General features: G+C 49.9%; 1 protein-coding gene across 3 annotated transcripts in view; it reads right to left on the bottom strand.

Annotated features, from left to right (window-relative positions):
• Positions 1-26,686, bottom strand: part of LOC121168015 (huntingtin-interacting protein 1) — a 98,871-nt gene extending 72,185 nt beyond the window's left edge. For all 3 annotated transcript variants that reach the window (XM_040997774.1, XM_040997777.1, XM_040997775.1), the window contains exon 1: positions 26,529-26,686. In XM_040997774.1, coding sequence (XP_040853708.1) covers positions 26,529-26,648 — 120 coding nt within the window. In that variant the 5' untranslated portion in view covers positions 26,649-26,686. The remainder of the gene's footprint in view (positions 1-26,528) is intronic.
• Between the last annotated feature and the right edge of the window lie 364 nt (positions 26,687-27,050).

Genomic DNA, 27,050 nt, shown 5'->3' with positions numbered 1-27,050 from the left:
AGACACGGGACACTCTCCCAGGACTTTGGTGACTCAGGTGGGAACACAAAGACTTTCATCTCTACAGTAAGAATTTCTGGGATCCTCTCTATGAGAACCCACAGGTTCTCTTCATTAAAAAAAAAAATTCCCACATATGGCTGCCCACATTTTTTTCCCCTTAAGTTCTGTTTTATTTGTATGAGAAAGGTAGAGTTACAGAGAGAGGGAGAGACAAAGCCCTTCCATTTGCTGGTTCACTTCTCAAATGGCCACAAAGGCCAGAGTTGAGTCAATCCAAAACCCAAAATCCAGGAGCTTCTTCCAGGTCTCCCATTTGGGTGATGGGGTCTAAGGCCTTGGGCCATCCTCTGCTGCTTTCCCAGGCATTTGCAGAATGCTGCATCAAAAATAGAGCAGCTGGAACATGAACTAGCACCCATATGGGATGCTGGCATGACAGGTGGAAGTTTAGCATCAGCTCCCACATTTAAGTTCCTTAAAAATAATGTTTTAAAGATTTATTTATTTTCATTGGAAAGTCAGATATACAGAGAGAAGAAGAGAGAGAGAAGATCTTCCCTCTGCTGATTCAATCCTTAAGTGACCACAATGGTTACCACTTGGACAAAAGCCACATTGAGACTCTGGGTTGGTGAGGTGGCGGCTCCTCATCCCTGGGATGTCATGATGGTGGAAAGTCATGAATGGTTTCTCTCCTCCCCCAGGAACAGACAAAATTTGGAAGCAATGAATTCACCCATTTTTCCCCTAAACCTTGATCCTTCCCACCCTGATCAACCATGTAATCATTATTTAAATAATAAAATTTATTAAAAAAAAAAGAACAGGGTTCCAGGGCTGGGCAGCCTGACACATGCCAGTGGGCCTCGCCTGGCTTCTCTGGCTGCTCCAGCACATGGTGGGAAGCAGTGGGACACACATATATACATGAATGAGGTGGCTCACAAGGGCAGCTGCACTCTGGGCACTCACCCAGCCTCATGAGGGGAGACCTCCTTTCTCCAGGAAAGGCATTAATCTCACTCAGTACTCAGTCTCTCCCCCCACAATAACAAATTCCAAGCTGAGTTGAGGGGGAGGTGCAGGGCTAGTGGGGGCAGTGGGCACAGGTAGAGGTCTGGGGCACCCACACCACAGGCTGGCTCCTGGGAGTGTGGTCTTGTTGTTGAGCTTTACAAGTTCTCCTTTTATTTTAGATATTCATCTTTTCCTTGATCTGTAATTTGCAAGCACTTCCTTCTATGTTGTGGATTTCCTCTTCATTCTGTTGCAGGTGTCTCTGGATGCCCAACATGTTGTAATTTTCATGAAGTCCGATGTGCCTGTGTTTGCTGTTGTCCGGGCCTTTGGTTGTCATACACACAAAATCACTGTTGAATCCAATGTCCCGAAGCTTTTCCCCATTTTCGTCTGAGACTTCATAGCTTTAGGTCTTGCATTGAGCTCCTGCTTGGATTGACTTGATTTCTTGCAATGGTATTGCATAATGACACACCTTCTTTTATACGTGGATAGCCAGAATTCCCAGGTCACGGGGAATATGGAAAATCTCATCTTTTCTCCCACTGAATGGTCCTGGCATCAAGTAAAAAATACTTGCTTGTATACATGAGGGTTTATTTCTGGACTTTTTTCAAATCCATTCCAATGTGTTCCGTGTCTCTGTCTTCACACTAGCACCACACTGTTTAGAGTCCTTATGGCTGAGGAGTCATTTTTGAAGATGGGAGCCCTCCATCTTTTTCATTTTCTATCAAGTTAGATTTGCTGATTCTGGATATGCTGCAATTCTTATACAATTTTAAAAGATTTATTTATTTATTTATTTATTTATTAAAAAGGCAGAGATATAAAGATGAAAGAGACAGACAGAATCCACTGGTTCACTCCTCAAGTGGCTGTAATGACCACAGCTGACCCAAACCCAAGCCAGGAACCAGGGGCTTCTTCCAGGTCTCCCATTTGGGTTCAGGGTCCCAAAGCTTTGGGGCCATACTCCACTGCTTTCCCAGGTCACAAGTAGAAGGTTGCATTGGAATTAGAGCAGCCAGGACATGAACCAGCACCCATATGAGATGCTTGTGTTTGATTGAGGGAGGAGATTAGACAATTGAGCCATTGCGCCAGCCCCTAAGTTGGGATTTTCATGTGGATGGCATTAAATCCACTCTTGATAGTAACAATATCAACATTAATCTTCCAACATATGAACATGGGATATATTTCCACATATTAATATTTTCTTTCAATTCTTTCAGAAACTTCTTAGAGTACTCATCCTATAAGTATTTGGCTTCCTTGGTTATATAAATTCCTAAATATTTCATTCTCTTCAGTGCTCTTGGACATAGAACTGCTGTCACAATTTTCTCTGAGGATCACAGAGCAGTGACTAATTTCTATGTGTTGATTCTGCATCATGTTACTGGGCTCAATTTGACTATTCCTGGCTGGGAAGTGGAGCACCCGGGACATGAACTGGTGCCCATATGGGATCTTGATACTTACAAGGTGAGGCTTTAACCACTGAACTAATGTGCTGGACCCGGATACCAGTTATTGTTTTTCTCTAGGAATGCCAGAAATGCTGACAAGGAGAGTGAATACAGGAATCTTTGTTTTGTCCTTGATTTTATAGCAAAAGCTTTCATGATATGGATTCTTCACATAAAACTTTTATTATGTTGAGAAGGTTTTCCTTTAATCCTAGTGTATTGGGTATTTTTTTCCCCATCATGAAAAGGTATTCGATTTTGTCAAATTCTTTTTCTGTAATAATTGAGACAATCACATACATTTTCTTTCTTCATACTGTTAAGGTAGCATGTTCCATTGATCTATGTTAAATTATCCTTGCATTTCAGTAGAAGATCCACTTGGCCATTGTGTAGAATTCTTTTGTGTGTAGCTGAATTACATCTGATAGATTTTGTTGTTGTTGTTGAGGATTTTTGTATAAATGTTCATAAGGAGTATTGGTGTAGAGTCTTCTCTTTTTTTGTAGTCTCTGTCTGGCTTAGTATTAAGGTAACGCTGGCCTCACAGAATCAGCTAGAAAGAGTCTCCCTATTTTGTTTTAAATATGAAGGTAATTGGTGTTATCTCTTTTTAAGAGGTGAAGTGTTAATATCAGTAAGACCAGAAATTAGTGAAATGTTTGATTAAAGGAGATTTTGGTTGAAGTAAACATTCCAGACACACAGGAGCTAGCATTGTGGTGCAGTACATTAAGCTGCTGCTCGAGACACGCACATCCCAAATCACAGTCAGCTCAAGTCTTGGCTATTCTACTCTCCATAAGCTACCTGCTAATGTGCCTGGCCAGGCAGTGGAAGAAGGCCAAAGTGCTTGGGCCTCTGCACTCACATGGGATACCAGGAAGGAATTCCTGGCCTGTCACTTCAGCTTGGCCTAGCCCAGGCTGTTGTGGATTTGGGGGGAAATGAACCAGAAGATGGGAGAGATCTCTGTGTTTGTGTCTGTCTCCCTCTTTCGCTCTTTCTTTCAAATAAATCTTCAAGTAGCATTTCAGAGGTACATAAATTGCACGGTAAAAAAAATAAGCGAAGGGCCTGGCGTGACTGCTCAGTGGCTAAAGTCCTTGCCTTGCACGTGCCGGGATCCCACATGGGCCATCATTCGGGTCCCGGATGCTCCACTTCCCATCTAGCTCCCTGCTTGCACCCTGGGAAAAACACCCACGTGGGAGACCTGGAAGAAGCTCCTGGCTCCTGCCTTCAGATCAGCTCAGCTCTGGCCATTGCAGCCTTTTGAGGAGTAAATCAGCAGATGGAAGATATTTCTCTCTGTAAAATATGATCTGCCTTTCCAACAAAAATGAAGAAATACTTTAACAAATAATAAGCTAAAATGGAAGTGGATACTTTGGCACACTGAGTTAAGCTACCCCTTAGGAAGTCTGTATCTCCCACCCAAGTGTCTGGATGGAGTCCCCCTTGCACTTGCGACCCTCTTTCCTAATGTGAACCTTGGGAGGTAGCCCAAGGACTTGGGTTCCTCTAGTGGGAGTCTTGGATGGGGTTTCTGGCTCCTGGCTTTAACCCGGCACAACTCCAGCTGTTGTGGGCAACTGGGGAATAAATCAACAGATGTAAGATCTCTCTCTCCCTCTTGCTCCTCCTTCCTCTATGTCACTCATCCAAAATAAACAAACTGCTTAAAAAATTCTAAACTTACTCCTGAGTAACAGAGTCACACCAAACATTTTAAAGGCCTTGTTTTCATGCTTCTCCCCACCTTATTTTTTTTTTTTTGCCTCTGGAACTCCCTAGTGGCCTTTGGTCCCCCTACCACAACCACACACTATTTGGGGCAGTACCCTGCCAGGGAGGGACCAGAACTGCCTCAAACCTCCTCTCCTCTCGTGCTCCACGTGGAAGGTGAACACAGCATGTCCTGCATCACCTGGAACTTCCTCCCAAAGGACTTAGGAATTAGCAAGGCTTTAAGATGCCCGCCCACGTTATGGACATATCTGCAAACTTGAAGTTGGAACGCTCAGCAAAGTACCAGCGTTACACTGTCAAGGGTTGCTAATGCTGATATGACACCAACTCATGATGTTGACCTATGGGTCACCATACAAGCACCTGGTTCTAACTGTGTGTGTGTGTGTGAGTGAGTGAGTGAGAGAGAGAGCGCTGAGTGCTCACAGGGGGTGCTTCTTACATGAAAGAACTGCTTGGTTTCTGTCACAAAAGCATAAACTCACCCCCCAAGTCAGTTCACAAGAGGCTCCACAATTGTCCAGTTTATAGGCCACAAGGGACATTTGCGATAAAAAAAAAAAAAAGCACCATCCAGCAACTTTTGTACCCACAGGGGAGTGGGGAAAGGGGTGTGCTAGTGCAGGCTAAGCCACCACCAGCAATATTAGCATCCCATATGAATGCTGGGTCAAGTCCCAGCTGATTTACTTCCTATCCAAATATCCCTGGAGAAGGCCCAGGTGTTGGGGTCCTGCCACCCATGTGGAGAGACCCAGAGGAAGTTCCTGACTTCTGGCTTTGACCTGGCCCGGCCCTGGCCATTGTGGCCACCTGGGGAGTAAACCAGAGAATGAAAGATCTCTCTCCCTACCCCCCATCTCTGTAACTCTGCCTTTTGAATAAATAAACTTGAAGGAAAAAAAATGTCATTCTCTTTGGATACTATCCAGGTTGTCCGAGACTAGCTGGGGCCCACAGAGAGCAAGGGGATGCCATCTCCACCTGCCCTGCAGAAGGCTCGGGAAGCTCTCAAGGTCAGCACGAGTAGACTTCAGTCTAGAGCCGTCTGGACCTTGAGCTGCTTCCCTGGCCTCTGTGTGTGCAGCTTCAGTTTTGACAGTAAAAATCCCAGTTCCCAGTTTTGTCACCTGTTGCTTGTCAGCTATTCCCTCAGGGAGACAGTGACGCTGGGAGACAGCTGCAGGAGGCTTGGGTGGGGAGGTGAACCGCCCCCAGGAACTCTCCCCTGGGCACAGCTCCTCTGAGGTGGTCGTCCAGGCCTTGGGGCTGAAGGGAGAAAACTCAGGTACTAACTGTCTGACACCAGGAAGCCCAGCAGCGGGCTGCCTGACGGTGCTGGAGGGATGGGCGGTGATCCTGGAATGAAGGTGTTGACAGCGCACTTGCACTTGGCTCGGCCAGCAGGAGCCTGGAGGAGGACCGCCTCTCTCTGCTCTCTTCCGGATCGCCAAGACAACGGCGTGCCTCTCTGCCCCTGCTCGGTGTGCTCGGACACCACGTCAGCCCCTTGGCCCTTTAGCTCTCTGTGCTGGGAGGCTATATTTAGTGACTATTTGGCCCTCAACAAGTGCCTCACTTCCTGTGGCCAAAAGTTCTCGGCCACGCTGCTGCTGCCGCCACCGAAAAGAGCCAGGAGAATTCAGAGCCTCTGACACACCACCGGAGGGCTTAGGAGGCCGACAGCTCCCTTGGAGCTCCCTTGGCAGAGGTGACTGTCTCCCCATCCCCAACAGCAGGGAAAGCACCCAAAAAGGTGTTTGTTCTGACGTTCCCAAGGTCATACTGCAAAACAGCATGACGTGGTGATTGGCCGCCAGACACGGGAGACCTCCTTTGACCATTCACTCACTCAAGCATTCATTCATTCTCTCCCTCATTCAGGCATGCAGTCACTTACTCAAACTCACTTTTTCATTCATGCATTCTCTCAGTTCATTCATTCCCTCACGTGCTCTCAGAGGGTTAGTGTTGTGGCACAGTGGCTTCAAGTCTTGGCTGCTCTGCTTTCAATCCAGCTCCCTGCTAACGGTCCTAGGAAAGCAACAGAAGATGGCCCTAGTACCTAGGCCCTGGACACCCACCTGAGAGACCCAGATGCAGTTCCAGATTCCTCGCTTTGGCCATGGCCCGGCTCTGGTTATTGTAGCTATTTAGGGTGTGAGCCAGCAGATTTAAGCATTCTCTCTCTCGCTCTGTGTGTGTGTGTATGCGTCCCTGTCACTCTTTTTTTTTTTTTTTTAAGGTTTCTTTTTTTATTGGATAGTCAGATGTACAGAGGAGGAGAGACATAGAGGAAGAACTTTCATCTGCTGATTCACACCCCAAGCGGCCACAATGGCTGGAGCTGAGCCAATCCGAAGCCAGGGGCCTGGAGCCTCCTTCAGGTCCCCGACACGGGTGCTGGGTTCCAGAGCCTCAGGCAGTCCTTGACTGCTTTCCCAATCAGGGAGCTAGATGGGAAGCAGGGCTGCCAGGATTAGAACTGGCAGCCATATGGGATCCTGGCGCATGCGAGGCGAGGGCTTTAGCCACTAGGCCATTGTGCCACATCCAGATTTCTTTTTATTTTTACTGGAAATTCAGATATACAGAGAGGAGGAGAGACAGAGAGGAAGATTTTTTGTCTGCTGATTCAATCCCCAAGCAACCATAATGGTCAGAGCTGAGCTGATTTAAAGCCAAGAGCCAGAAGCTTCTTCCAGGTCTCCCACACAGGCACAGAGCGCCAAAGCTTTGGGTAGTTCTTGACTGCTTTTCCAGGTCACAAGCAGGGAGCTGGATGGGAAGTGGGGCCACTGAGATTAGAACCAGCACCCACATGGGATCCCAGTAAGTGCAAGGCAAGGACTTTAGCCACTAGGCTACCGCATTGGGTCCTGCCACTCTCCTTTTAAGTAAATAAAATAAATCCTTAAATATATTCACTCACTCATTCATTCACTCACTCATTCATTCACTCACTCATTCATTCAGTCATCGCACAGCCTCAGTGGACCCTGGGACCTATAGGAGCTCTAAGCCACCAGGAAACAAGACTAGCAAACATCTTCCCAGAAAGGGTCGTTGGGTGGGCACAAGAAAGTGGTACCAAAGACAGCCTGGTGGGGGATAGGTAGGGTTAAGGGAGGCGTCAGAGGCAGGGAACAGGCCATCTGCTCCAGACCCAGTCATTCTGCCCAGACACTCACACAGTGGCCCCTGTCCCAGGGGAGGTGCTTCTCCAGTCTCCACGAGCTAGGAAGGAACCAAACCAGGCTGTACCTATGGCTGCCCAGTCTCCCCTTACCACCTTGCCCTGCCCCCCCCACCCCACTCAGGGCGAGGCCTACAACAGCTTCTGCTCAGCAGGTTCTGTTCCACTTCCACCTGCATACCCTTGGCCCCGGCAGCAGCTCCCCTTTCGAGCAGGTACTTCCTCCATCCTGACCCTGAACAGACCACTCTGCCCTTCCTTCCCCGTGTGTGTTGGGGGCAGTGCGGGGGTGCACTGGAGTCTCCAGGAATGAAAGGGCGAACACACGTGGCTCTCACTGAGGGTTTGCCAGGCAACATGCCACATTTTTTTACCCCCCCCTTTTTTTTTAGCATTTTAGTTGGAAGATAATTTTAGACTTTCAGAAGACTGACGAAAATAGTCCTGAGTTCCCGTACACCCTTCGCCCAGCTTCCTCTTCTATTAACTCACATCTTACATAAGCCTAGACAGTCATCAAAAGTGAGACATTCACACTGGCACGCAGCTACCGACTTCCTCCTTGCCCCTGGCTCATCCCTCACCTCCCCCCCACTGTCCTCCCCAGGCCCCTGGCACAGTCCTTGCCTCCCTGCCAGATTGCTGGTGTGACTCTAACAAGCTGCAGCCTCTGATTCCATCCTGTTTCCTAGAGAAGAGTCACCTGCCTAGGGTCCACCCCAGGAGCCAGTGCCCAGTGTCCCAAGTTCCACGAACTTTCTGCAGCACCCTCGCACTAGGGAATGCCTGTGGCTTTCACCAGTTTCTCCATAACTGTGATCTTTAGGATCCCACCTAAGTCACAACGAGGAGGAACATCTCTTTTCCGGTCTTTCTCAGTGCCTCTGCCTCCCCTGGCATTTCATAACCTCAACACTGTTAAACAGCCCCGGTCAGCAGAGGCCAGTTGAGGGTCTGATCTTTGACAGTGTGATAGGATGCTGCTGAGATGCTGCATCCCACGTTAAAGCTCCATTCCCAGCTTAATTCTCTGCTTCCAGTCCAGCTTCCTGCTGATGCGCACCCTGGGAGGCAGCAGGGAATAGTTGAAGTATCTGAATCTCCGCCACCCATCTGGGAGGCCTGGATGGAGTTCCAAGCTCCTGGCTCCAGCCCGGTCCAGCACTGTCTGGTCCATGACAGGCTCTAGGGGTATGAACCAGCAGATGAAGGATCTTTTCACTATTTTTCCATTTTCTTGCCTTTCGACTAAATGAGAAACAAATACTGTTCTCTGATTCGTGAATGAGGGTTTCCTAGCAGGTCCTGAAGCTGGTCTGCCCCAAACCCTGGGACCTGGGGAGGGAATAGTGCTTGCAAATCTACCCCTGAGAGTGAAGATTCACTCTCAGCACTCCACCATCATTTCCCATGACAAAAGGCTTTCTAAATATAATAGACTAGAGCTCAGAAGAGATGAAAATAAAACAAGAGTTTTTAGAACTGCCAGGCTCTGAGCTGCCCCCACAGCAAGGCAGGAAGGAGATGCCCAGAATCCCAGCATCATCCCTGGGAGACACCTGCTGTCTCCCCAGGCATTTCTCCTCCCTAAAAGCTGCCAAGCCAGCCCGGTTCATTTGGCCCGGGCTTCTGTCTCTAACCAGATCCCTGGTACGCTCCATGACATCAGATCCCCTGACGTCACAGACTGTCCTCTACAAATGTTACAGATAACTCACCCACAGATTGGCCCAAACTCTTCATCGCCCCACAGACATGCTTAACCCGCTCGGTCTTTTGGCTCAGACACGTGTTAGCTATCTCCCACAGTGCCCGGTGCAGCACCCAGTCATTTGCCCTGTAATTGCTCTCTAGGTTGGAGATTTGGCAAGAAAGTTCCAGACAGCGGTAATCATCACCAGGCTATGTCATCTTCCTCTGACACAGATCCTGTCCATTGACTTTCACACTTGACCCCAGGGTGAGAAGGACACGATGAATATCAAATACACTGTTTCCATAGGGTGCCCATACACACACTGCAGAGAGAACCACGGATCAATGCATGATAAACAGAAACTCCAGCAAATACTCAAAGGCAACAGGCTGATTTGAGGATAACCAAAATGTGTGAAGCAAAAGACAAACCAATAGCCAAACTTACACCGGGAACTTGGCTGCCTTTAGCATGCTCAGAGTCACGGTAACTTCAAGCTGACGCTGAAAATATGTGCTTATTTTGGGAGCAGGGAAACATAGGTCTAAGTGCATGCTACACCTTTCTCTTCCACCATGGCGGGTTACAAGATCACTCACACAGATGAGTGGTTACAAGAATCAGCTGGGAGCTGTGCAAGCTAAGCCACCGCCTGTGATACAAGCATCTCACTTGGGTGTCAGTTCAAGTCTCAGCTATCTCACTTCCTATCCAACTTCCTGTTAGTGTGCCAGGGAAAGCAGCAGAAGATGGCCCAAATGCTTGGGCCCCTGCCACCCGCTTGGGAGACCCTGATGAATTTCCTAACTCCTGATTCAGCCTGGCTCAGCCCTTGATACAGCCATCGACGGAGTGAACCAGAAGATGGAAGCTCTTGTTTTGTCTGTCTCCCTCTCTCTATAATTCTGCCTTTCCAATAAAAATGCGTATTTCTTTTAAAAATTCACTGGAGGCTTATGGGAAGCAGGAAACAGGGTAAGAGGAAAAGGAATATGGAAATATTATAATCACGTGACTTTTATAACTACTCATATGTTTAACTTAAATGAAAACAAAATCCACAGCAAAAACTTCTGGACCACACAGCTAGTAAGAGGCGGAGCCACAACGCCAACCCTACCTCCAGTCTCCTGACCCGGAGCTAGCGTTCTCCTTGGCCACCGGTACCCCGGCTCCAGCCTTTGCTTCTATCCTTCCATCACAATAGTTGTTAGCCCTGTGCCACAACAGTGCCGCAGTGTCCTTCTTGAGGCTACAGATCCAGCGGTGCATGAGTCCCTCCCAACACACAGTTCTTCCACAACCTAGGGTAGAAGGGGGTGGGGGCAGGGCAGGGATGTGCAGGGCACGGCTGAGGCTGGCCTCCTGAGCTGAGCGAGGTCTTATCCTTTCCCGACCCTCCACTTCCTCTAGCAAGCTGGCCTGCATCAGAACCTGTAGCTCAGGACACACCAGCAGCCAAGGTCAGTGCTGAAGCCAGGGCAGACAACAGGAAGATGTTGTTTATGTACCGGCTCCAGGTTCCAAGTTTATTTTTAAAAAAATCTAAAGGTTTAAATTTAGCCCGTGGCTGCCAGCCTGTCTTACAGCCCTTCCAGTTCCGACGTTCTCTACGTCAAACAAGGTATACTGCACATGCGTCTCACACACACACACACACTCCGGGGTGGTCTCTGACTCAGCATCAAGAAGTTTTTTCTGCAAAACGTTTTTTCTGTTGTCTTACACTAAATTAGAGCGATGGATGAAGGTCAGGGTTACGTGTACGTAGGCTATAGCTGACAGCCCCAAGTCAAGTACAGAAGAAGGTGCCCGAGCACAAGAGACTGTAATGCGACTGACACAGAAGAAGATTCCCCTTAGAAAGGATGTACAACCAGGGTTACCCAGGAGGTAGAGTCTCCCAGTGGGGGACAAAAACTTTAGTGACCAGAGCTGTGAGGCACAAAAGCACATGGCAGGAGTTAGGACTCTACAAGAGCCACAGTTCAACACGGAGCGTAAACCGCTTCAGTCACTGTGTGGTCACAGAATGACTAATTCTCGGAGCCTCAGGGATAACGTCAACCAACCCCACCCATTTCACAGACAACAGAAGGAAGACCTCCAAGGGGATATGACCATGGCAGGACATAGGAAACCATGGCTTGGGGAAGCCAGGCTTCCTGGTTCCTAAGTCAGGGCTCTGGCAGCTCAACGCTGTGACACAGCCAAGCCCAGTAGCTCCAGGATGCTCCACACCACTGTGAACCTGGACAGTGTCAGCACGGGACAAGCCCCTGGGGCAAGGCCACTCAGTTCACCCTACCTCTGCTGCCTGTCCTTTTGAAATATATACATATATGCACATATATATACATATATGTATTTTTTTTAACTTGAAAGATGGAGTAACATGGAGAGAGAGAGAAACAAAAAGAGATCTTCTATTTGCTGATTCATTCTCCAAATGACACAACAGTTAGGGCAGGACCAGACTGAAACCAGGAGCCAGGAACTCCATCTGGGTGGCAGGGATACAAGCACACCTTCCTCTGCTATTCTGAGAGCATTAACAGGGAGCAGCAGGGACTGGAACTGGCATTCCAATACGGGCTGCTTACCACACTGTGGCACGACTCCTGCTTCCTGTCTGTGGGCCATCTCACTCCAGCAGACACGCCATCATGATCTGACAGCTCCAGTGGGATTTTCCCATCTGCCTTTTAACAGACAGCTCAGTACCTGATCAAAACACCATTTTTGTTTAAAGGTTAAGTAAATTATATCCGTGATCCTCAAACTTGGAGCTGGACCAAAGAACTCCACGGCCCAGCAGGAAAGAATGTTTGGAACAGGCTGCTGGACTGTTTTTCCAGGATAAAACTTCTGTGAACCAGCGCCAAGCGTGGAAATTCAGTGTTTGGTCTCTGGCTGCCAATGGCAGGAATGAAAGAACAAGGACCCCTTTGGGCCTGGAAGGCTGGCCTCACCATGGGGCATACGTTACCTGTTACCTTGTTAGCTTCCCAGTGCTGCTGTAACACATGACCGTAAACTCAGAAGCTTAAAACATTACCCATTTATTATTTCACGGTTCCGTGGGTTCCCCCAGGCCAACACGGTCTCAGCTGAACTTGGGAGTCGGCAGGGTTCCCTTCCTTCCTGAAGATTCTGGGAAGAGTTCAGTTCCAAAGTCATGTAGAAAATTTAATGCCTTAAGACACCAATCCCAAGCTGCCTATCCAGTCAGGGACGTTTAGCTGCTAAAAGCTGCCTGCTGGTGGCTGGACGTGGGCTGTATCTCACACCCACCAAGGACAACGGAGCGCCAGCTGGAGTCTCCATCGCTCCACTTCTGATCCAGCTTCCCACTCACGCACTCAGAAGGCAGCAGAGGATGGCCCAAGAAATGGCCCCCTGCCACCCTCCCATCCTTGCCATGGGGCCTTCACCTGTAAGCACAGAGTCCAAGCTGGCCCTCTGTTTTCAGGTACGTGTGTCCTCGGATGTGGGCTCATCCGATTATCTGAGCCACTTCCCTCTCCTTGGGTCCTTAACACCATCTGTGAAGTAACTTCTACCATGGAACACCAGAGTCCCAGGTTCCAGTGCTGGAACCTAAGCTACTACAAAGCATGAATCCGCAAGTCCGCCAGGGCCGCAAACAAAGGCTTCCCTCTCTGCTATGGCCCTTCCTGCTGAATCCTCTCTTCTTCAAGTGCAGTCAACAGTACCCAGCTAGTGCTGTCGACACTTCTCTTTTGCTCCAATACAGAACAGATCAAATATGCTCATGTAAGTGCTGGCACCAGCCTCAGGGTGGAAACTGGCTCTGCCATTTTGTTTTGTTTTGTTTTGTTTTCCTGCTACAGCATTAATCAAAGGGAATCATGGGTATTATCGGTTTCCCCAATCAATACTGGTGAGGACAGTTAGCTCAGTGCTGAAGACCCCCACATCCTACCTGGAAGGACCTGAGCTTGATTCCTGGCTCCTGGCTCCAGCTTCCTGCTAATGCAGACCCTAGGAGGGAGCTATCACTTCATCTTTCCAATAAATAAATCTGTGTGTGTGTGTGTGTGTGTGTGTGTATATATTTTTAATTTTGCACTTGAGGTAGAAAGAGGGGTTGTGTCTGGCAGGTGCTAAGGGGTTTGATGGGCCCGGACCATAGAAAGGGTCTTGGTATGGTGTTAAGTCTAAAAAGACTGGGCTCTGGGCCATGTCAAGAGCTTGAGTTGCAGCTTAGAATAAAGTAGAGCAGGATTGTTGTTCTGTTTTGTTTTTTTACTGTGAAGAGTTGCAGGCAATTGGCATTTGACAAGAGAACTCTAACAGCCTAGGATAGGGGAAATCTGAGGGCAGGGACTGTGGGAGGGAGGCAGGAAGGCCAACTGGGCTATGCAATAAACAGTGTGGGTGAGAAATGGGGCCTGAACTAGGGCAGAGACAGTGGGGTAGAAAGCAAGTGAGGAGACAGAACCAATGTGGCTGGGGGACTAGTCATGGGTGTGCAGGACAGCGGGGTGTCACAGATGATCAGGGGAATACTGCAGGTTGGATGAGCTGGACTGGCTTATAACTGAGAACCCCCCAACTTGAGAAGAGTAGAGGTGGAGTCCTGATTCACTTCTAGACACAGAGAGAGCTCATCAACCACTCAGAACTGGGGACCCCAAAAGCCAGTCGATGCTCATTCAATTCTCAAAGTATTCTATCATTCTTTCCACAAACTTCTTACAATGGGTGAGGCTTGGAGGGCCAGACATGTGCAGCTTGGAAAACCAAAGTCACAGCAATAGACAGGATACTACAGGAATGCCTGCCACTTCCCAAGCCCAGACCAGGCAAAGCCCCAGTGCTGACCAGCCATCCCCAGGGCAGCCACCTGCATCTGGCCTGGAAAAGGAACTGTGAAGTTCATGCCAGAGGACCAGGCAAGATGAGAGGAAAGGAGAGCCCAGGCTGGTCCCACAGGTCACAATGCCAGCTACAGACCTCCACCATGCACCATCGGGAGAAGGCCAAGGTGTTCTGCCAGGCTTCTGGACCACCATGGCTCTGTGACTCACAGTTGGACCTGTGACTCGTGAACCAAGCTCCCGTGCATCCTTTGGGCCTTGGGAAGCAATCTTACCTTGATAGCTTTTTTGTTTTGTTATTTTTTTTTTAATCCCAGCTGAGCTGATGCAAGGCTTTCTGCTAGCTAGAGCAACAACAGCTGGAGCAGCTGGAGAACGCACCTGCCATGAAGAAAGGTGGACCATGGACAGCAGTAGAGGGCCAATGTACTAAAAGCTGGCTAATGAGCAGTCCTAACTGCCAGGCTACCTGTTCCAGCAGCAGCGTGGGGAGGCAGCTGCTTGTACATGCTCTGTCCATGAAGGAAATGCTCTCTCTAGGGAAGGCGGTTGCTGACAGTGTCCTCAAACGAAGCACAGACAGGGAAGGGCCAGGAGCATGGCAGGAGAGTGGGGAGTTTTTTTGTATTTTGCATAAAATTGGAAAACTAAACAGAATCAAAACATTCAACCTAATGGTTCCTCACAAACTGCCACCCAGGCTCCTAAGAGAACAGCTGGCAACCCTGTGCCCACCCTCCAACCACTTGTCTCCTCTAGACCTTTTACTGGGTTTCTGTGACAATCACTTCCTTTTTTTTTTTTTTAATGGTTTTTACAATCTAGAGAAACACTTTTAACTGCTGTTTTCATTTTGCCTTTTTTTCTGAACCTAATATATAAAATGGAAGCAGAGAACTAGGTGCAGTGGCTCAATTGCCTAAATCCCCTTTCAAGCGCCAGGACCCCATATGGGTGCTAGTTCATGTTCCAGATGCTCCATTCCCATCCAGCTCCCTGCTTGTGGCCTAAGAAAGCAGTTGAGGACAGCCCAAAGCCTTGGGACCCTGCACCGGGTATGGGAGACCCAGAGGAGGCTCCTGGCTTTGCATCAGCTCAGCTCTCTCTAGCTGTTGAGGCTACTTGGGGAGTGAACCAGTGGATAGAAGATCTTTCTCTCTGTCTCTCCTTCTCTCTATAAATCTGCCTTTTCAATAAAATAAATATTTTTAAAGTAAATAAATAAAATGGGAGCATAGAGAAAGTCTCTTTTGTATCTGCCTTTTTTCTTCTCTCACTCAACATCATGCCTATTAGCCCCCTGCACGCTGTTCAACAGAACTAGAATTCACCTTTTCACGGGTGTATAGTTTTCCAATGAAAGGCAATATTGCCATTTGGATAGGCACCTATTGTCAAGACACTTCGAGGCCACTCCCAGGTTGGGACTTCTTGTCAACTATGAGGGCAACTGTGTTATCTTTGGCACACATGTGTGCATGCCCATGCAGCTAGCCAGTGGGGCTGCTGCAACACCAAGCACACTCTTAGGATAATGCTAATTTGTGTGCTGATGGCTGCACCAGCTTACAGTCTCATCGGCACAAGTCTTTTTCCACTGTCCCACGTCCTTGTCACATCTTGGCACTGTCAGTGAGCTGCTCATCTTGGTGCCAGCCTCCCGATGGGCATGGAGCAGAAGCTCACTAGAATGCTAACCTGCACTGTCCCGATTCCTAATGACATTGCACACTGCCTTGTTCATATAATTACTGGTCAATTGCTTGCCTTTCTTCATAGGGTATTTCCTGATGTTTCTATTGTCTTTAAAAAAAAAAACCACTATTTATTCATTTGAAAAAAGAAAAAAAAAACAACAGAGTGATAGATAGAGGGAAAGACAGAGTAAGAGAGAAAAATCTTCCAACTGGGGTAGTTCACTCCCCAAATGGCCACAGCAGCCAGGGCTGGGTCAGGCTGAGGCCAGGAGCCTGGAACTCCTTCTGGATCTCATGCTTGGGTAGTGGAGCCCAAGTACTTGGGCCATCCTGCACTGTCTTCCCAGGCACATTAGTGGGAAGTTGGATCAGAAGTGGAGCAGCTGGAACTTGAACCAGTGCTCATATGGAATGGTGCTGTCACAGCAGCAGCTTAACCCACTGCACCACAACACCAGTCCCAGTCTTTTGGTGGTGGTGTTGTTACTTATCTTACTTATTACATATTCTGGATTAATATGGATATAGGCCCTTTGGCAGTTCCATGTGTTGCAAAATTTTCCTTCTGCGAGAAATTTTTCTAAAGCTCAAAGAACTCCACTGGAAAAGACTTAAAATAAATAAATAAATCTGTATGCTTGATACAACACTTCAGGTTCAAACCTCAACTCTGGTTCTCCCAGTCTGGCTCCTTAACTCTGGGCCGTGATGTCCCTACCTGAAAGCCGACCACAGTCACCCACTGCTCGCTTGTTCTGCGGCTTTCAAAATGGTTCTGGGCCAGCAGGGGCAGCTGCCATGAAATCCGAAGGCAGCAGCCACCCTGTCTTCCGGCCGTCCCTGGCCAGCTTCCTAAGCTGTCTTGTAGCGCTACTAGCAGAGGAGGTGGCAACAGCTTTCTCATCCAAGAAAATACGCCCCACTCTCTACTGCCATCTGAGCCAACGGACATGTTGGAGTCCCAGGCTCTCTCCCCTCACCAGTGCCAGACTGTACGGCCCAGGAGTTGAGACCACGGCTCCACCCTGCCTGTCTTTGCTGGGCAGGAAAACAGGAAGTGACCTCCACCCTGCAGGGAGGTGGGGCTACCAAGCTGCCTTCCCTGGGTGGGCATTCCTCCAAGCCATTAACCTCAGCTTGGTGCAGCAACCACAGCCCAAGGCACTGGTGTGCTCACACTGCCCCAATGGATCTGGTTCATCGAACAGTCCTTAACAATGCCAGATAAGTAAGACAATCAGTGCCCAAAGAGGGCAGGGAACATGCCCCGCCCCTGTCTAAATGAGGGGCACCATCAATAGCTAGAGAACTCCAGGTCTCTGGGGGGTTCCCCACACAGAATGCCTTGGGAAAGTACTGGTAAAGAGAGAAATTGAGGCCCCGGCAGCATGGCCTAGCGGCTAGAGTCCTCACCTTGAATGCGCCGGGATCCCATATGGGCGCCGGTTCTAATCCCGGCAGCCCCGCTTCCCATCCAGCTCCCTGCTTCTGGCCTGGGAAAGCAGTTGAGGACGGTCCAGAGCTTTGGGACCCTGCACCCACGTGGGAGACCTGGAAGAGGTTCCTAGTTCCCAGCTTCGGATCGGCGCAGCACCGGCCATTGCAGCTCACTTGGGGAGTGAATCATCGAACGGAAGATCTTCCTCTCTGTCTCTCCTCCTCTCTGTATATCTGACTTTGTAATAAAAATGAATAAATCTTAAAAAAAAAAAAAGGGGGAGAGAAGTTGAGGACCCAGCATGGTAGCCTAGTGGCTAAAGTCCTCTCCTTCCATGCACTGGGATCCCATATGGGTGCAGGTTCTAATCCCAGCAGACCCTGCTTCCCATCCAGCTCCCTGATTGAGGCCAGAGAAAGCAGTTAAGGACAGCCCAAAGCCTTGGGACCCTGCTTCCTCGTGGGAGACCCAGAAGAAGCTCCCAGCTCCTGGCTTTGGATGGGTTCAGCTCCGGCCATTGCGGCCACTTGGGGAGTGAATCACTGGATGGAAGATCTTCCTCTCTGTCTCTCCTCCTCTGTATATTTGACTTTGTAATATATGCATGTCCTCTCATGCCATAAACAGGGAAGTTGAGCAGCCAGGACATGAACCAGCGCCCGTGTGGGATGCTGGCACTGGTGGGTGGAGGATTAGCCAGTTGAACCATTATGCCAGAGCAGCATTTGGGTTCTTAACCCCCATTTGGAGGGCCTGGTCTGATTCCCCAACTACTGGCTTTAGCCCAGCTCAGTTCCAGCCACTGAAGGCATTTGAGAAGCAAACCAGCTTATGCGAGCTCTCTCTTTCGTGTCTCTCTGCCTCTCAAAATAAACAAATAAATAAAATACTAGGAAACTAGAAGTGCCTAGTGAAATTTTGTGCCACCTCTTCATTTTGTAGCAAGAAATTGCACCACAGAGAAAGGTTCTTCCACTCAGGCTTGCAATGTTGGGATAGCTGCATAAGCATCCTGGGGGTTAGGCCCGACTCCAAGCCAGAAATCCATCTACACGCCTTATACACCCAACACACACAACCGGAAGGCAATTTTGTGTAATATTTTTAATAATTAAATAATTAAAGTTCATGGTGTGGAACTTTCCACTTGCTTGCGACGTCCAGTCAGTGCTCAGAAAGTGTCAACAGAGAGCCTTTTGGGTATTGGATTTTCAGATCAGGAATACTCAACCTGTACTTGCACTTGGCCTAACACCCCAACACTCCACCCCCAGCTGCTCCCTCCAGCACTACGTGTGCCACATCTGGGAATGCAGGACACTAGCCCTATGCCTCCCCATTCAGGCAACATCTTTCAGCTCCAAAAAGTTCTCACTGGGTCAAAAAAGAAGCTCCGGCAAGTTCAAGGCCATGTCTTAGAAGCACTTAGACAAGGTTGACCAATTTACAGAAACTCAGACCATTAACTTTGAGCCCTTATTCTGGATCCCTCCTGAATGAGTGTCCCCCCCCCCCCCAGCCTTGGCTCCTGGGGAGTCCCCTGGGCAAGTTTCCCCTGTACCTTGCGCACAGAGGCTTGCCTCCCTCACCACCACCAGGTGTGCCCATGGTAGGAATTAAACATTGGAGAAATCAAAGGAAACAGAGGGAGTACCTCCACCATGAGTACTTGAGACGGGCCCACCCAGTGGTGACCTGCCCACAGAGCCTAAGCCTCCAGCTCTTCAGGCTTAGCCAGGCACTGGTGCCTGCTCCTGGAAGGACAGGTGAGACCCAGAGCCTATCCTGGAGAGTGTAGCAGCTGGAGGGAGGCCAAGCTTGAGCTTGGGGGAAATGGAAGGACACCCGCATAAGCCAGGGGCCCCCTTCCTCAAACACATGACCCATCTGGGTCCAAATTACAAGAACTGGCTATTAAGTACAAGGTAGACAAGGACAGGGACTGAGGGTACCGTGTTGGTGCCATATCATGCAATTTATCCTAGGGACCCAGGGAAAATTCTCATTAAAAATAAAAGGGGGTGGATAGAGAAGTTGTTTTACACTTTAGAGGGGCAGCCAGCCACCCACATCGGGCAGGGCAGATGGGGTGACCAGGAGGCAGGCAAGAAGTAGGAAGGGCAGGAACAGGGGGACAGAGAGAAGCAAGGGCTTATCCACTACAGGAGCATCCCAGGGGTGGAACCCGAAGCACCAGGCTATGCGGGAGACCGGAGAAGGGGATGGAGGGCTCAATAATGACACCACAATACTGAGTGGTGGAGCCTGGTGACAGCCCCCAGTGGGGAAGGGGTATGGTGTGAAAGGAGGGGGTTGTCCAGGGTCAGATGTTTTCAGAGAAGTGGCCACACAGGCCGGGGAGTCCCTAGGGAGATGTGGGGAGCCAGAAGCAGGGAGGTGTGGGGTAGCCAAGAAAAGCGGGCAAGAGGCAAAAAAGTGGGATGAGGCCAGTGCCTTGGGAACCTCAGGCCTCAAGGAAAGGGAAGGAAGAACAGGGTGAGTGGGTGTGAGACAGGGACGGAAGGGCTCAGGGAAAGCACAGGCACAAAGCCAGGCTCTGGGACCAGGACCCCTGGAAGTCTCACTATCCCTCATCTGTAAAATAGGGATTGGTGAGCACCCCCAGTCCGAAAAAGTGCTCCCAGGGCTGAAGTGCCCTGAGTGCCAACAGTGGAAAATTCCACATCTTGACCTCTTGGGATGGGTCACGGTCAAAATAAAAACACAGTAAAAATAGTGTATAAAATGAATTCCTGGTGAGGTGTAGACATGGCATGGGTGACAGATAAATAAGTCTTGTGTTTAGACTTGGGGCCCATCCCTAAGCTATCTCACTATGTATGTGCAAAAACAAAAACAAAAACAAAAACAAAACAAAACAAAACAAACAAAACAGAAACAAATGCAAACTGAAATCCAAAACCCTTCTGGTCCCAAGCATTTTCCATAAAGGACAGACTTAACTGGTACATTGTATCCATTTGTTGCAAGGACTGAACAAGCTGCTTGTATAATTACTGCCCACAGGAAGTGGGGAGTCAATTGTTGCCTCTTAATGGCTACTTGGAAAACTAGAAAGGTGCAAGGCCAGGGACCCCAAGAAAGTTCTCAGCTTCCTTCCCAGGCCTTCCATCCCAACTAAGGGAGCAAGAAGAGCAGCACAGCAACTTGAATCCAAAAAGTCATCTACGCTTCTAAGAACATCAGCCTCCCCTCTGCAAGCAGGGGAGCTGCTCAGATCTCCCCTCAGCTAAGCGTGTACTTTGCATCTCTGGTCCACATGCAGGAGGGTAAGGCGAGTCCCAAGGTCAAGGCTCAAAGTGCTATTCCACCTAGTTCTGACTATTGTAGTTTTCCAAAACCAAGCCCAGCAGACAGGAAGCAGATCAGAGCCATCTTGGTTCAGAGGGGTACAACCTGCACAGGCAGAACCAGACCAGAGCTATATGGTGTCAAGGCTACAGACACGCATTAGGACCCCCACAGTCACCATCCTGACTGGCTGTGGGCAGGAGCCTGGGGCTTCTAGAACAACCCTACAACTTCATTGTTCATTCTCAGGCTGAACCTCTGCGCAAGATTCCGAGCAAGAGAGCAAAAGCGTTCCCATGTTCAACAAAGAGGGAAGCAGATAGCTATCTGATGGTGGGACCCAAGCTCCCCTGCAGACTTCCTGCACAACCCTGGACTGTCTTTAATGGAACCATGGCTTACATCAGCTAGCACACTCCTGGCATCCAACAGGCTCATAAGAACCATTCATTTCTGTCCTTGTCTACAATCTGCATCCCCAACACAAAACACATACAGACCCTGTTAATTTTGGTCCAGTCCACTGGAACTTTGTAAGAATCTATTCTTCTGGGGGCCCAGCGGCATGGCCTAGCAGCTAAAGTCCTCGCCTTGAACGTGCCGGGATCCCATATGGGCGCCGGTTCTAATCCCGGCAGCTCCACTTCCCATCCAGCTCCCTGCTTGTGGCCTGAGAAAGCAGTCAAGGATGGCCCAGAGCATTGGGACCCTGCACCTGTGTGGGGAGACCTGGAAGAGGTTCCTGGTTCCCGACTTTGGATCAGCTTAGCGCTCACTTGGGGAGTGAATCATCGGACGGAAGATCTTCCTCTCTGTCTCTCCTCCTCTCTGTCTCTCCGCCTTTCCAATAAAAATAAATAAATAAATAAATAAATTTTTAAAGAGTCTACTCTTCTGTATTTCCACAGCCCCAACTTCCACCACCCAGCCACCAGTGCTGCTCCCACAGTAGCAAGCCTGGTCCCATAGCTGTTCTGGCTAAGAGACAGGCTTGGATGCAGCCAGTCTGGGTGATTTGGCTGTGACTCAGGGCCCTCCTGACTTGATGTGAGGACAGTGTTAAGCGCAAGAAGTCTGAGAATTGGAATCCATAGTCCTGGTTTAGAATTGTGACCCCCTTTGCTTCCTCACCCCAAAAGGATGACCCCAGGTAAATCAGCAAGCCCACTGAGTCATGACGTCACAAAATGAAGATGATAATACGTGGGCATCTTTAAAAAAAAAGAGTTATTTATTTTTACTGGAAAGTCAGATATTTAGAAAGGATGAGAGACAGAGAGGAAGATCTTCCTTCCTCCCCAAGCGGCTGCAATGGCTGGAGCTGAGCCAATCTGAAACCTGGAGCCAGGAGCTTCTTCCGGGTCTCCCACCCAGGTGCAGGGTCCCAAAGCTTTGGGCCATTCTCAACTGCTTTCCCAGGCCACAAACAGGGAGCTGGATGGGAAGTGGGGCTGCCGGGATTAGAACCGGTGCCCATTTGGGATCGCAGCACGTTCAAGGCGAGGACTTTTAGCCACTACACTATCATGCTGGGCCCAATACCCGGGCATCTTACAGCCCTACTAAGGAATAGCCACAGGCTTCGGGCACTGTCAAGCATTCCAGACAAACATTTAACATCACCACAGCAGTTGTCCAAGGGTGAAGAACTCCTTTCCATTTTCCTAACACCTGGAGGGTGCTTGTGATGTGCTGAGTGGGACACCCAGAATCTGGCTGTGGCCTTGTCTGGGCCAGCAAACAAGCCAGTGGTCCCTACATGATGCAAGGATGAAACTGACAGAAGCGGAGAGGAGGACAAATTTCCAGAAAGAGACTGGCAAGGACAAGCAAGCCAGAATGAGTGGAGGGTACAGGTGTTGAGGCACAGGAAGACTGGCAAAACAGACCTTCGGGACGTAATTGTGGCACAGTGCTTTAAGCTGCTGCCTACAACCCTGGCATTCCATGTGAGCGCCAGTTCAACTCCTGACTGCTCCACTTCTAAATCAATTCTTTGCTAATGAACCTGGGAAAGCTTGGGTCACCCACATGGGTTAACCGGAAGTCTTGGCTTCAGCCTGGGTAAGCCCTGGCTCTTAAAACCATTTGGAGAATGAACCAATAGACGGAAAATTCTCTCTTTCCTTCTTTTTTCTGTCAATTGTCTTTCGAACAATAAAAAAAAAAATACATCTTTAAAAACAACAAAAGCTCAATCAGAGCCCTTTCTTTGATAGTTAAGGCACAGGGCTTCCAGCCAGACAGGAGAAGGAGGAAGCTCCGAGCAGTGCAGCAGAAGAGCAGGTAATTACACATGTCGCCCAGGGCCCACGGCTGACTTGTCCGCCCAGGCCCAGGGCCTTGTTGCTGCTGCTGCTGCTGGTATAACCAGCAACTGTCTACCCTTGACTGTAGCTTCTTCACCACTGACCAGGAGCCTCAGGCAGCAGAGGGGACTGACAGGCAAAGAGTGACACACAGTGCCATCTTCAAGTTCACAGCTGACTGCAGGCCACACAGAGAGAGAAGACAGTCCAATGAGCCAGAGTCCCCTGTTTGGCTTTTTAAAGATTTATTTTATTTTTATTGGAAAGACAGATCAGATTTATGATGAGCCAGAGAAAGATCTTCTGTCTGCTGGTTAACTCCCCAAGTGGCCTCAATGGCCAGAGCTGAGCTAATCCAGAGCCAGGAGCTAGCAGCTCTTCCAGGTCTCCCACACGGGTGCAGGGTCCCAAGGCCTTGAGCCATCCTCTACTTCTTTCCCAGGCCACAAGCAGGGAGCTGGATGGGAAGTGGAGCAGCCAGGAGCACCAATATGGGATCCTGGCGTTTGCAAAGTGAGGATTAGTCAGTGAGCCATGGCACCTGGCCCTCAAGCCACTTATAAACAATGCTACAGAATCCACAGTAAATGTACACACACCCTCCTATGCACTTTGTATCATCCCTCTAGATGATCTGTAACACCTTAACAATAGGATGGAAGTGCTATTGTCACACTGTATTATTCAGAGATCAAGAATATGTCTGGAGGTGTTCCATAAGGTTGCTTTTTTTTTTTCCCTTGACTGTTGGTGACTAGCCATTCACTGGATCTGAGCATCTGGAGAGGGCAGACCATAGGAGATGACAAGCACCAGGTGGCTGGTGAGCCATTGTCAGAAGTGACAGTAGCCTGTTTCCACCTCAGCCAATCCATGTGGCCTCCGTCCACTCTAGAAGTTTCCCTACCTTCAGCATTTCTCTTTGCCACTCCGAATCCCAGGAATGTCCCATCCCCACCTCTCTGGCTGCAAATGCTAACTCATGCTCCAAGGCGTGGCTGGGTCGCTAGTGAGGGCTCCCAGCCCTTTCCCACCCGCACAGCCGGCCCTGCATCCGGCAGCGGTCCAGGCAGCTCTTGGTAATTATCCTCTAGCTCAGGAGCCAGGGAGGCTGTCCCCTGGAGTGCGAGTTCCACTTCTGCCCTCCACCATCTCTTTTTCCTCATCCAGATTATAATCATCAGGCCTGGGATCTTGCTGCAGGCTCATAGATGCCTTTGCTCATGTGACTTCAGCCACCCCCTGCCCATAAACCTGTGGCAGGACACATTATCTTTTACAATAAGGAAAATGATAGACAAATTGCTAGAGGCCACACGTGGCGTGCACGAGCACCTGCTGTAAAACTCAAGCATCGTCTGGCTCCGGTATCAATGAGATGCTCAAGACTCAAAGACAAAAAAGCAAGGCAGGGCCCGGCGCGGTGGCCTAGCGGCTAAAGTCCTCGCCTTGAATGTGCCAGGATTCCTTATGGGTGCTGGTTCTAATCACAAGCAGCTCTACTTCCCATCCAGCTCCCTGCTTGTGGCCTGGGAAAGCAGTCGAGGAAGGCCCAAAGCTTTGGGACCCTACACCCACGTGGGAAACCTTGAGGAAAGTTCCTGGTTTCCGGCTTCAGATTGGCACAACACCGGCCATTGCGGTCACTTGGGAAGTTGATCATCGGATGGAAGACCTTCTTCTCTGTCTCTCCTACTCTCAGTATATCTGACTTGGCAATAAAAATAAAAATAAATCTTAAATTAAAAAAGCAAGGCATAACCTAAAAGGAGGAGGGACCCATCCAGCTGTGTGACCTCTGCCCAGTTATTTAATTTCTCTGGGCTTCTATGGCCTCATTGTCAAGTGTGGCTGATCCCCCACCTCATCCATGCCCAATGCCCATCAAGATTACAGAAGGCAATACAATGAAGTGGTTAGAATGGTGTCAAGCACTATAATTAGGAGCAATTACTATTATGACTTGGCTGATTCTCATAGTCTCTTAGCTCATTAGACGTATTTTTTTTTTCTTCCCTAACACACTTTTCTACCACATAATACACGTAGATAGGTAGTCATGGAGCAAAATAAATGTTTGTCGACTGACTAATGCCAGGATTTAGGCCTGTTCTCATTTTCTTTTCTTCCCCCTCTTTTGCTCTCTGAAAGTGCTTAGCAAGCAAAAATTCTCTTTCCCAGTTCTTATCTCCACCACTTCACGTGTATTCACCAACCTCTCTCTCTCTTTCACACACACACACACACACAGAGTAAAATCAGGCCAATTACAAGTGTTCCATAGAACATAAAATACTGAAGAACACATCTCCTCATTGGGCTGCCCCTGGAGAGCTACGGGAGCAGCAGACACAGCTGGCATCTTGCACAAACCTAACTTCTATCACTATAATAAAGGTCAAAAGCTTGCAGTTTGCTTCTCTGTTGCCCCAGGTTGTTTTTTTTTTTTTCCCCAAGTGTTGGCTATTGTAGAAGCAAATGGGTTTTTCTAAAGGAACACCTGTTTGTTTTCCCTTTGCCTTAAAAAGCAAAACAAGAACCCAAGGCTGCTGCTTGGACAAGAGACCAGGAAGCTTCAGGTCACCAAGCAGGAAACACCCAAGAACGTGTGTGACACACAAAAAAACTGTGCAATCGTCCTGATGGTCAAATATCGGCAGTGAAGAGTGGGACTCCAGCCCAGCTTGGGACTTGGAGCACCCACAGCCACCTCCCCACAGCTTCTCTCCCAGGACAGCCCAACTCCATCTTCTCTGATCATTAAGAACAGGGAACCAACGGATCTGCTCACAACTTCAGCCATGGAAATGGAAAAAGAAACCCCGCTACTCTGAGAAACGAACCTTCCCAAGCCATGCACCCCAAACATGCCTGCTTTATTTAATTCAATCGATCCACCAGGCAGTGAGACTCAGAGGTCAAAATGGATTGTGGCTTTTTGTTGATGGCACTGAGGAATTTTGGCTTCCAGCCCCGGCCAGGCAGGACAAATAGGGCAGTCAGGCTCTTAGCCATCAGGCCCAAACTGGGGAGGGGACGAGGAATAAAGACAAAATCTCTCGGGTCAGGACTCTACTTCAGCCAGCCCTGACCAACAGGGTCCATCAGGCCCAGTAACCAGTTCCTGTCCCCTACTTCACTGTCCCCTCTCCGGCCCCTAGTCCCATTCCTGGCTGGGCCACACTTGGTCTTTCCCACATTCCTTCTCACCCTGCAGATCTCATCCAACCTCAGGCGGACAGCTGAGGCTGCTGAGAGCCAAGTTTATGAGGCCCCTGGGAATGGGGTGCGCTGGGGTGGGAGGTGCAAATGAAGAGAGCTGCAACTGAGAGGCGCAAGAGGGGTTCTCTCCCCATCCTTCAACTGCCCAGCCCGGCGGCGCCACAGTCGTCACGGTCTTTAAGTGTCCCCCCACGCGCTTCCCTTGCCTAGGCGCACCCTTTCCATTTGGCAATCCTTTTTGGGGTTCCTTTCTTTCCCGCCTGCCCCCATGGAAGCCACTATGTGGTCCCCTCTCTGTCCAGCTCCCTTCTCCAAGCCCGCCCATCCTCTCCCCCTTGCCCTTCGTGTCTTACTTCCCCGGGGCCACTTGGGGTACCCCGCAGGTCCCCCACCTGGCCACCCAGGATCTCAAATCTGTGCGCGCTTCAGATGCATCTTGCTCGCGGCCGCCGCCTTGTCCCGGCCTCTCCTGGGCCTCCAAGCCCGCGACTCTGGCCCAAGCAGCTCCCGGACACTGCGTCTCTCCGGGTGTCCCAGGGATGCGCCGGGATCCCCGCTCCTCACCTGAGTCCGCTCGAAGCTCTCGCGCTCCGCCGCCTCCAGCCCCGCGCCGACCCCGCGCCGGCTTAGCACCTTGGGCAACGGGTTGGGCACCTGCTTCATGGAGCTGGCCATCCGGTCCATGTCGCCGAGAGGAGCAAGAAGTCAAGGGCCCCTCGGCCGCCCCGGGATCCCCACGGCGCCGCCCGCCCCGCCCTACCCGCGGGGATCCGGCGCTAACGGGACGACTTCCACCTCCTATTGGCTGAGAGAGCTGCCGGTCTCCTAGAAGCGCCGCCCAACCTCGAGAGGCTTCCCCCACCCCCCCAGCCCACCCCCGCCCGCCCCCTCCGGAGACCCGAGTTTGCTCCTCCCTGCGGTGTCCCTCAGACGCGTCTTGATTGGCTGGGAAGCCTGTCTATCACTATCCGCCGAGGAGACGAGGCGGGGCCTGGGCGGGCTGCCCGGACCTGCCCTCGCTCGCCCCGCCCCCGACGGCCCGGCGCGCCGCCCGCCTCTCCCCTCCCCCAGCCGGCTGTCCCCGCG

Source organism: Ochotona curzoniae, unplaced genomic scaffold, assembly GCF_017591425.1.
Source record: "Ochotona curzoniae isolate NIBS_2020 unplaced genomic scaffold, NIBS_Ocur_1.0 patch437, whole genome shotgun sequence".
Taxonomy (NCBI): domain Eukaryota; kingdom Metazoa; phylum Chordata; class Mammalia; order Lagomorpha; family Ochotonidae; genus Ochotona; species Ochotona curzoniae.
Note: the sequence above shows the minus strand (reverse complement) of the source record. Positions and strands in the feature narration are given on the sequence as shown.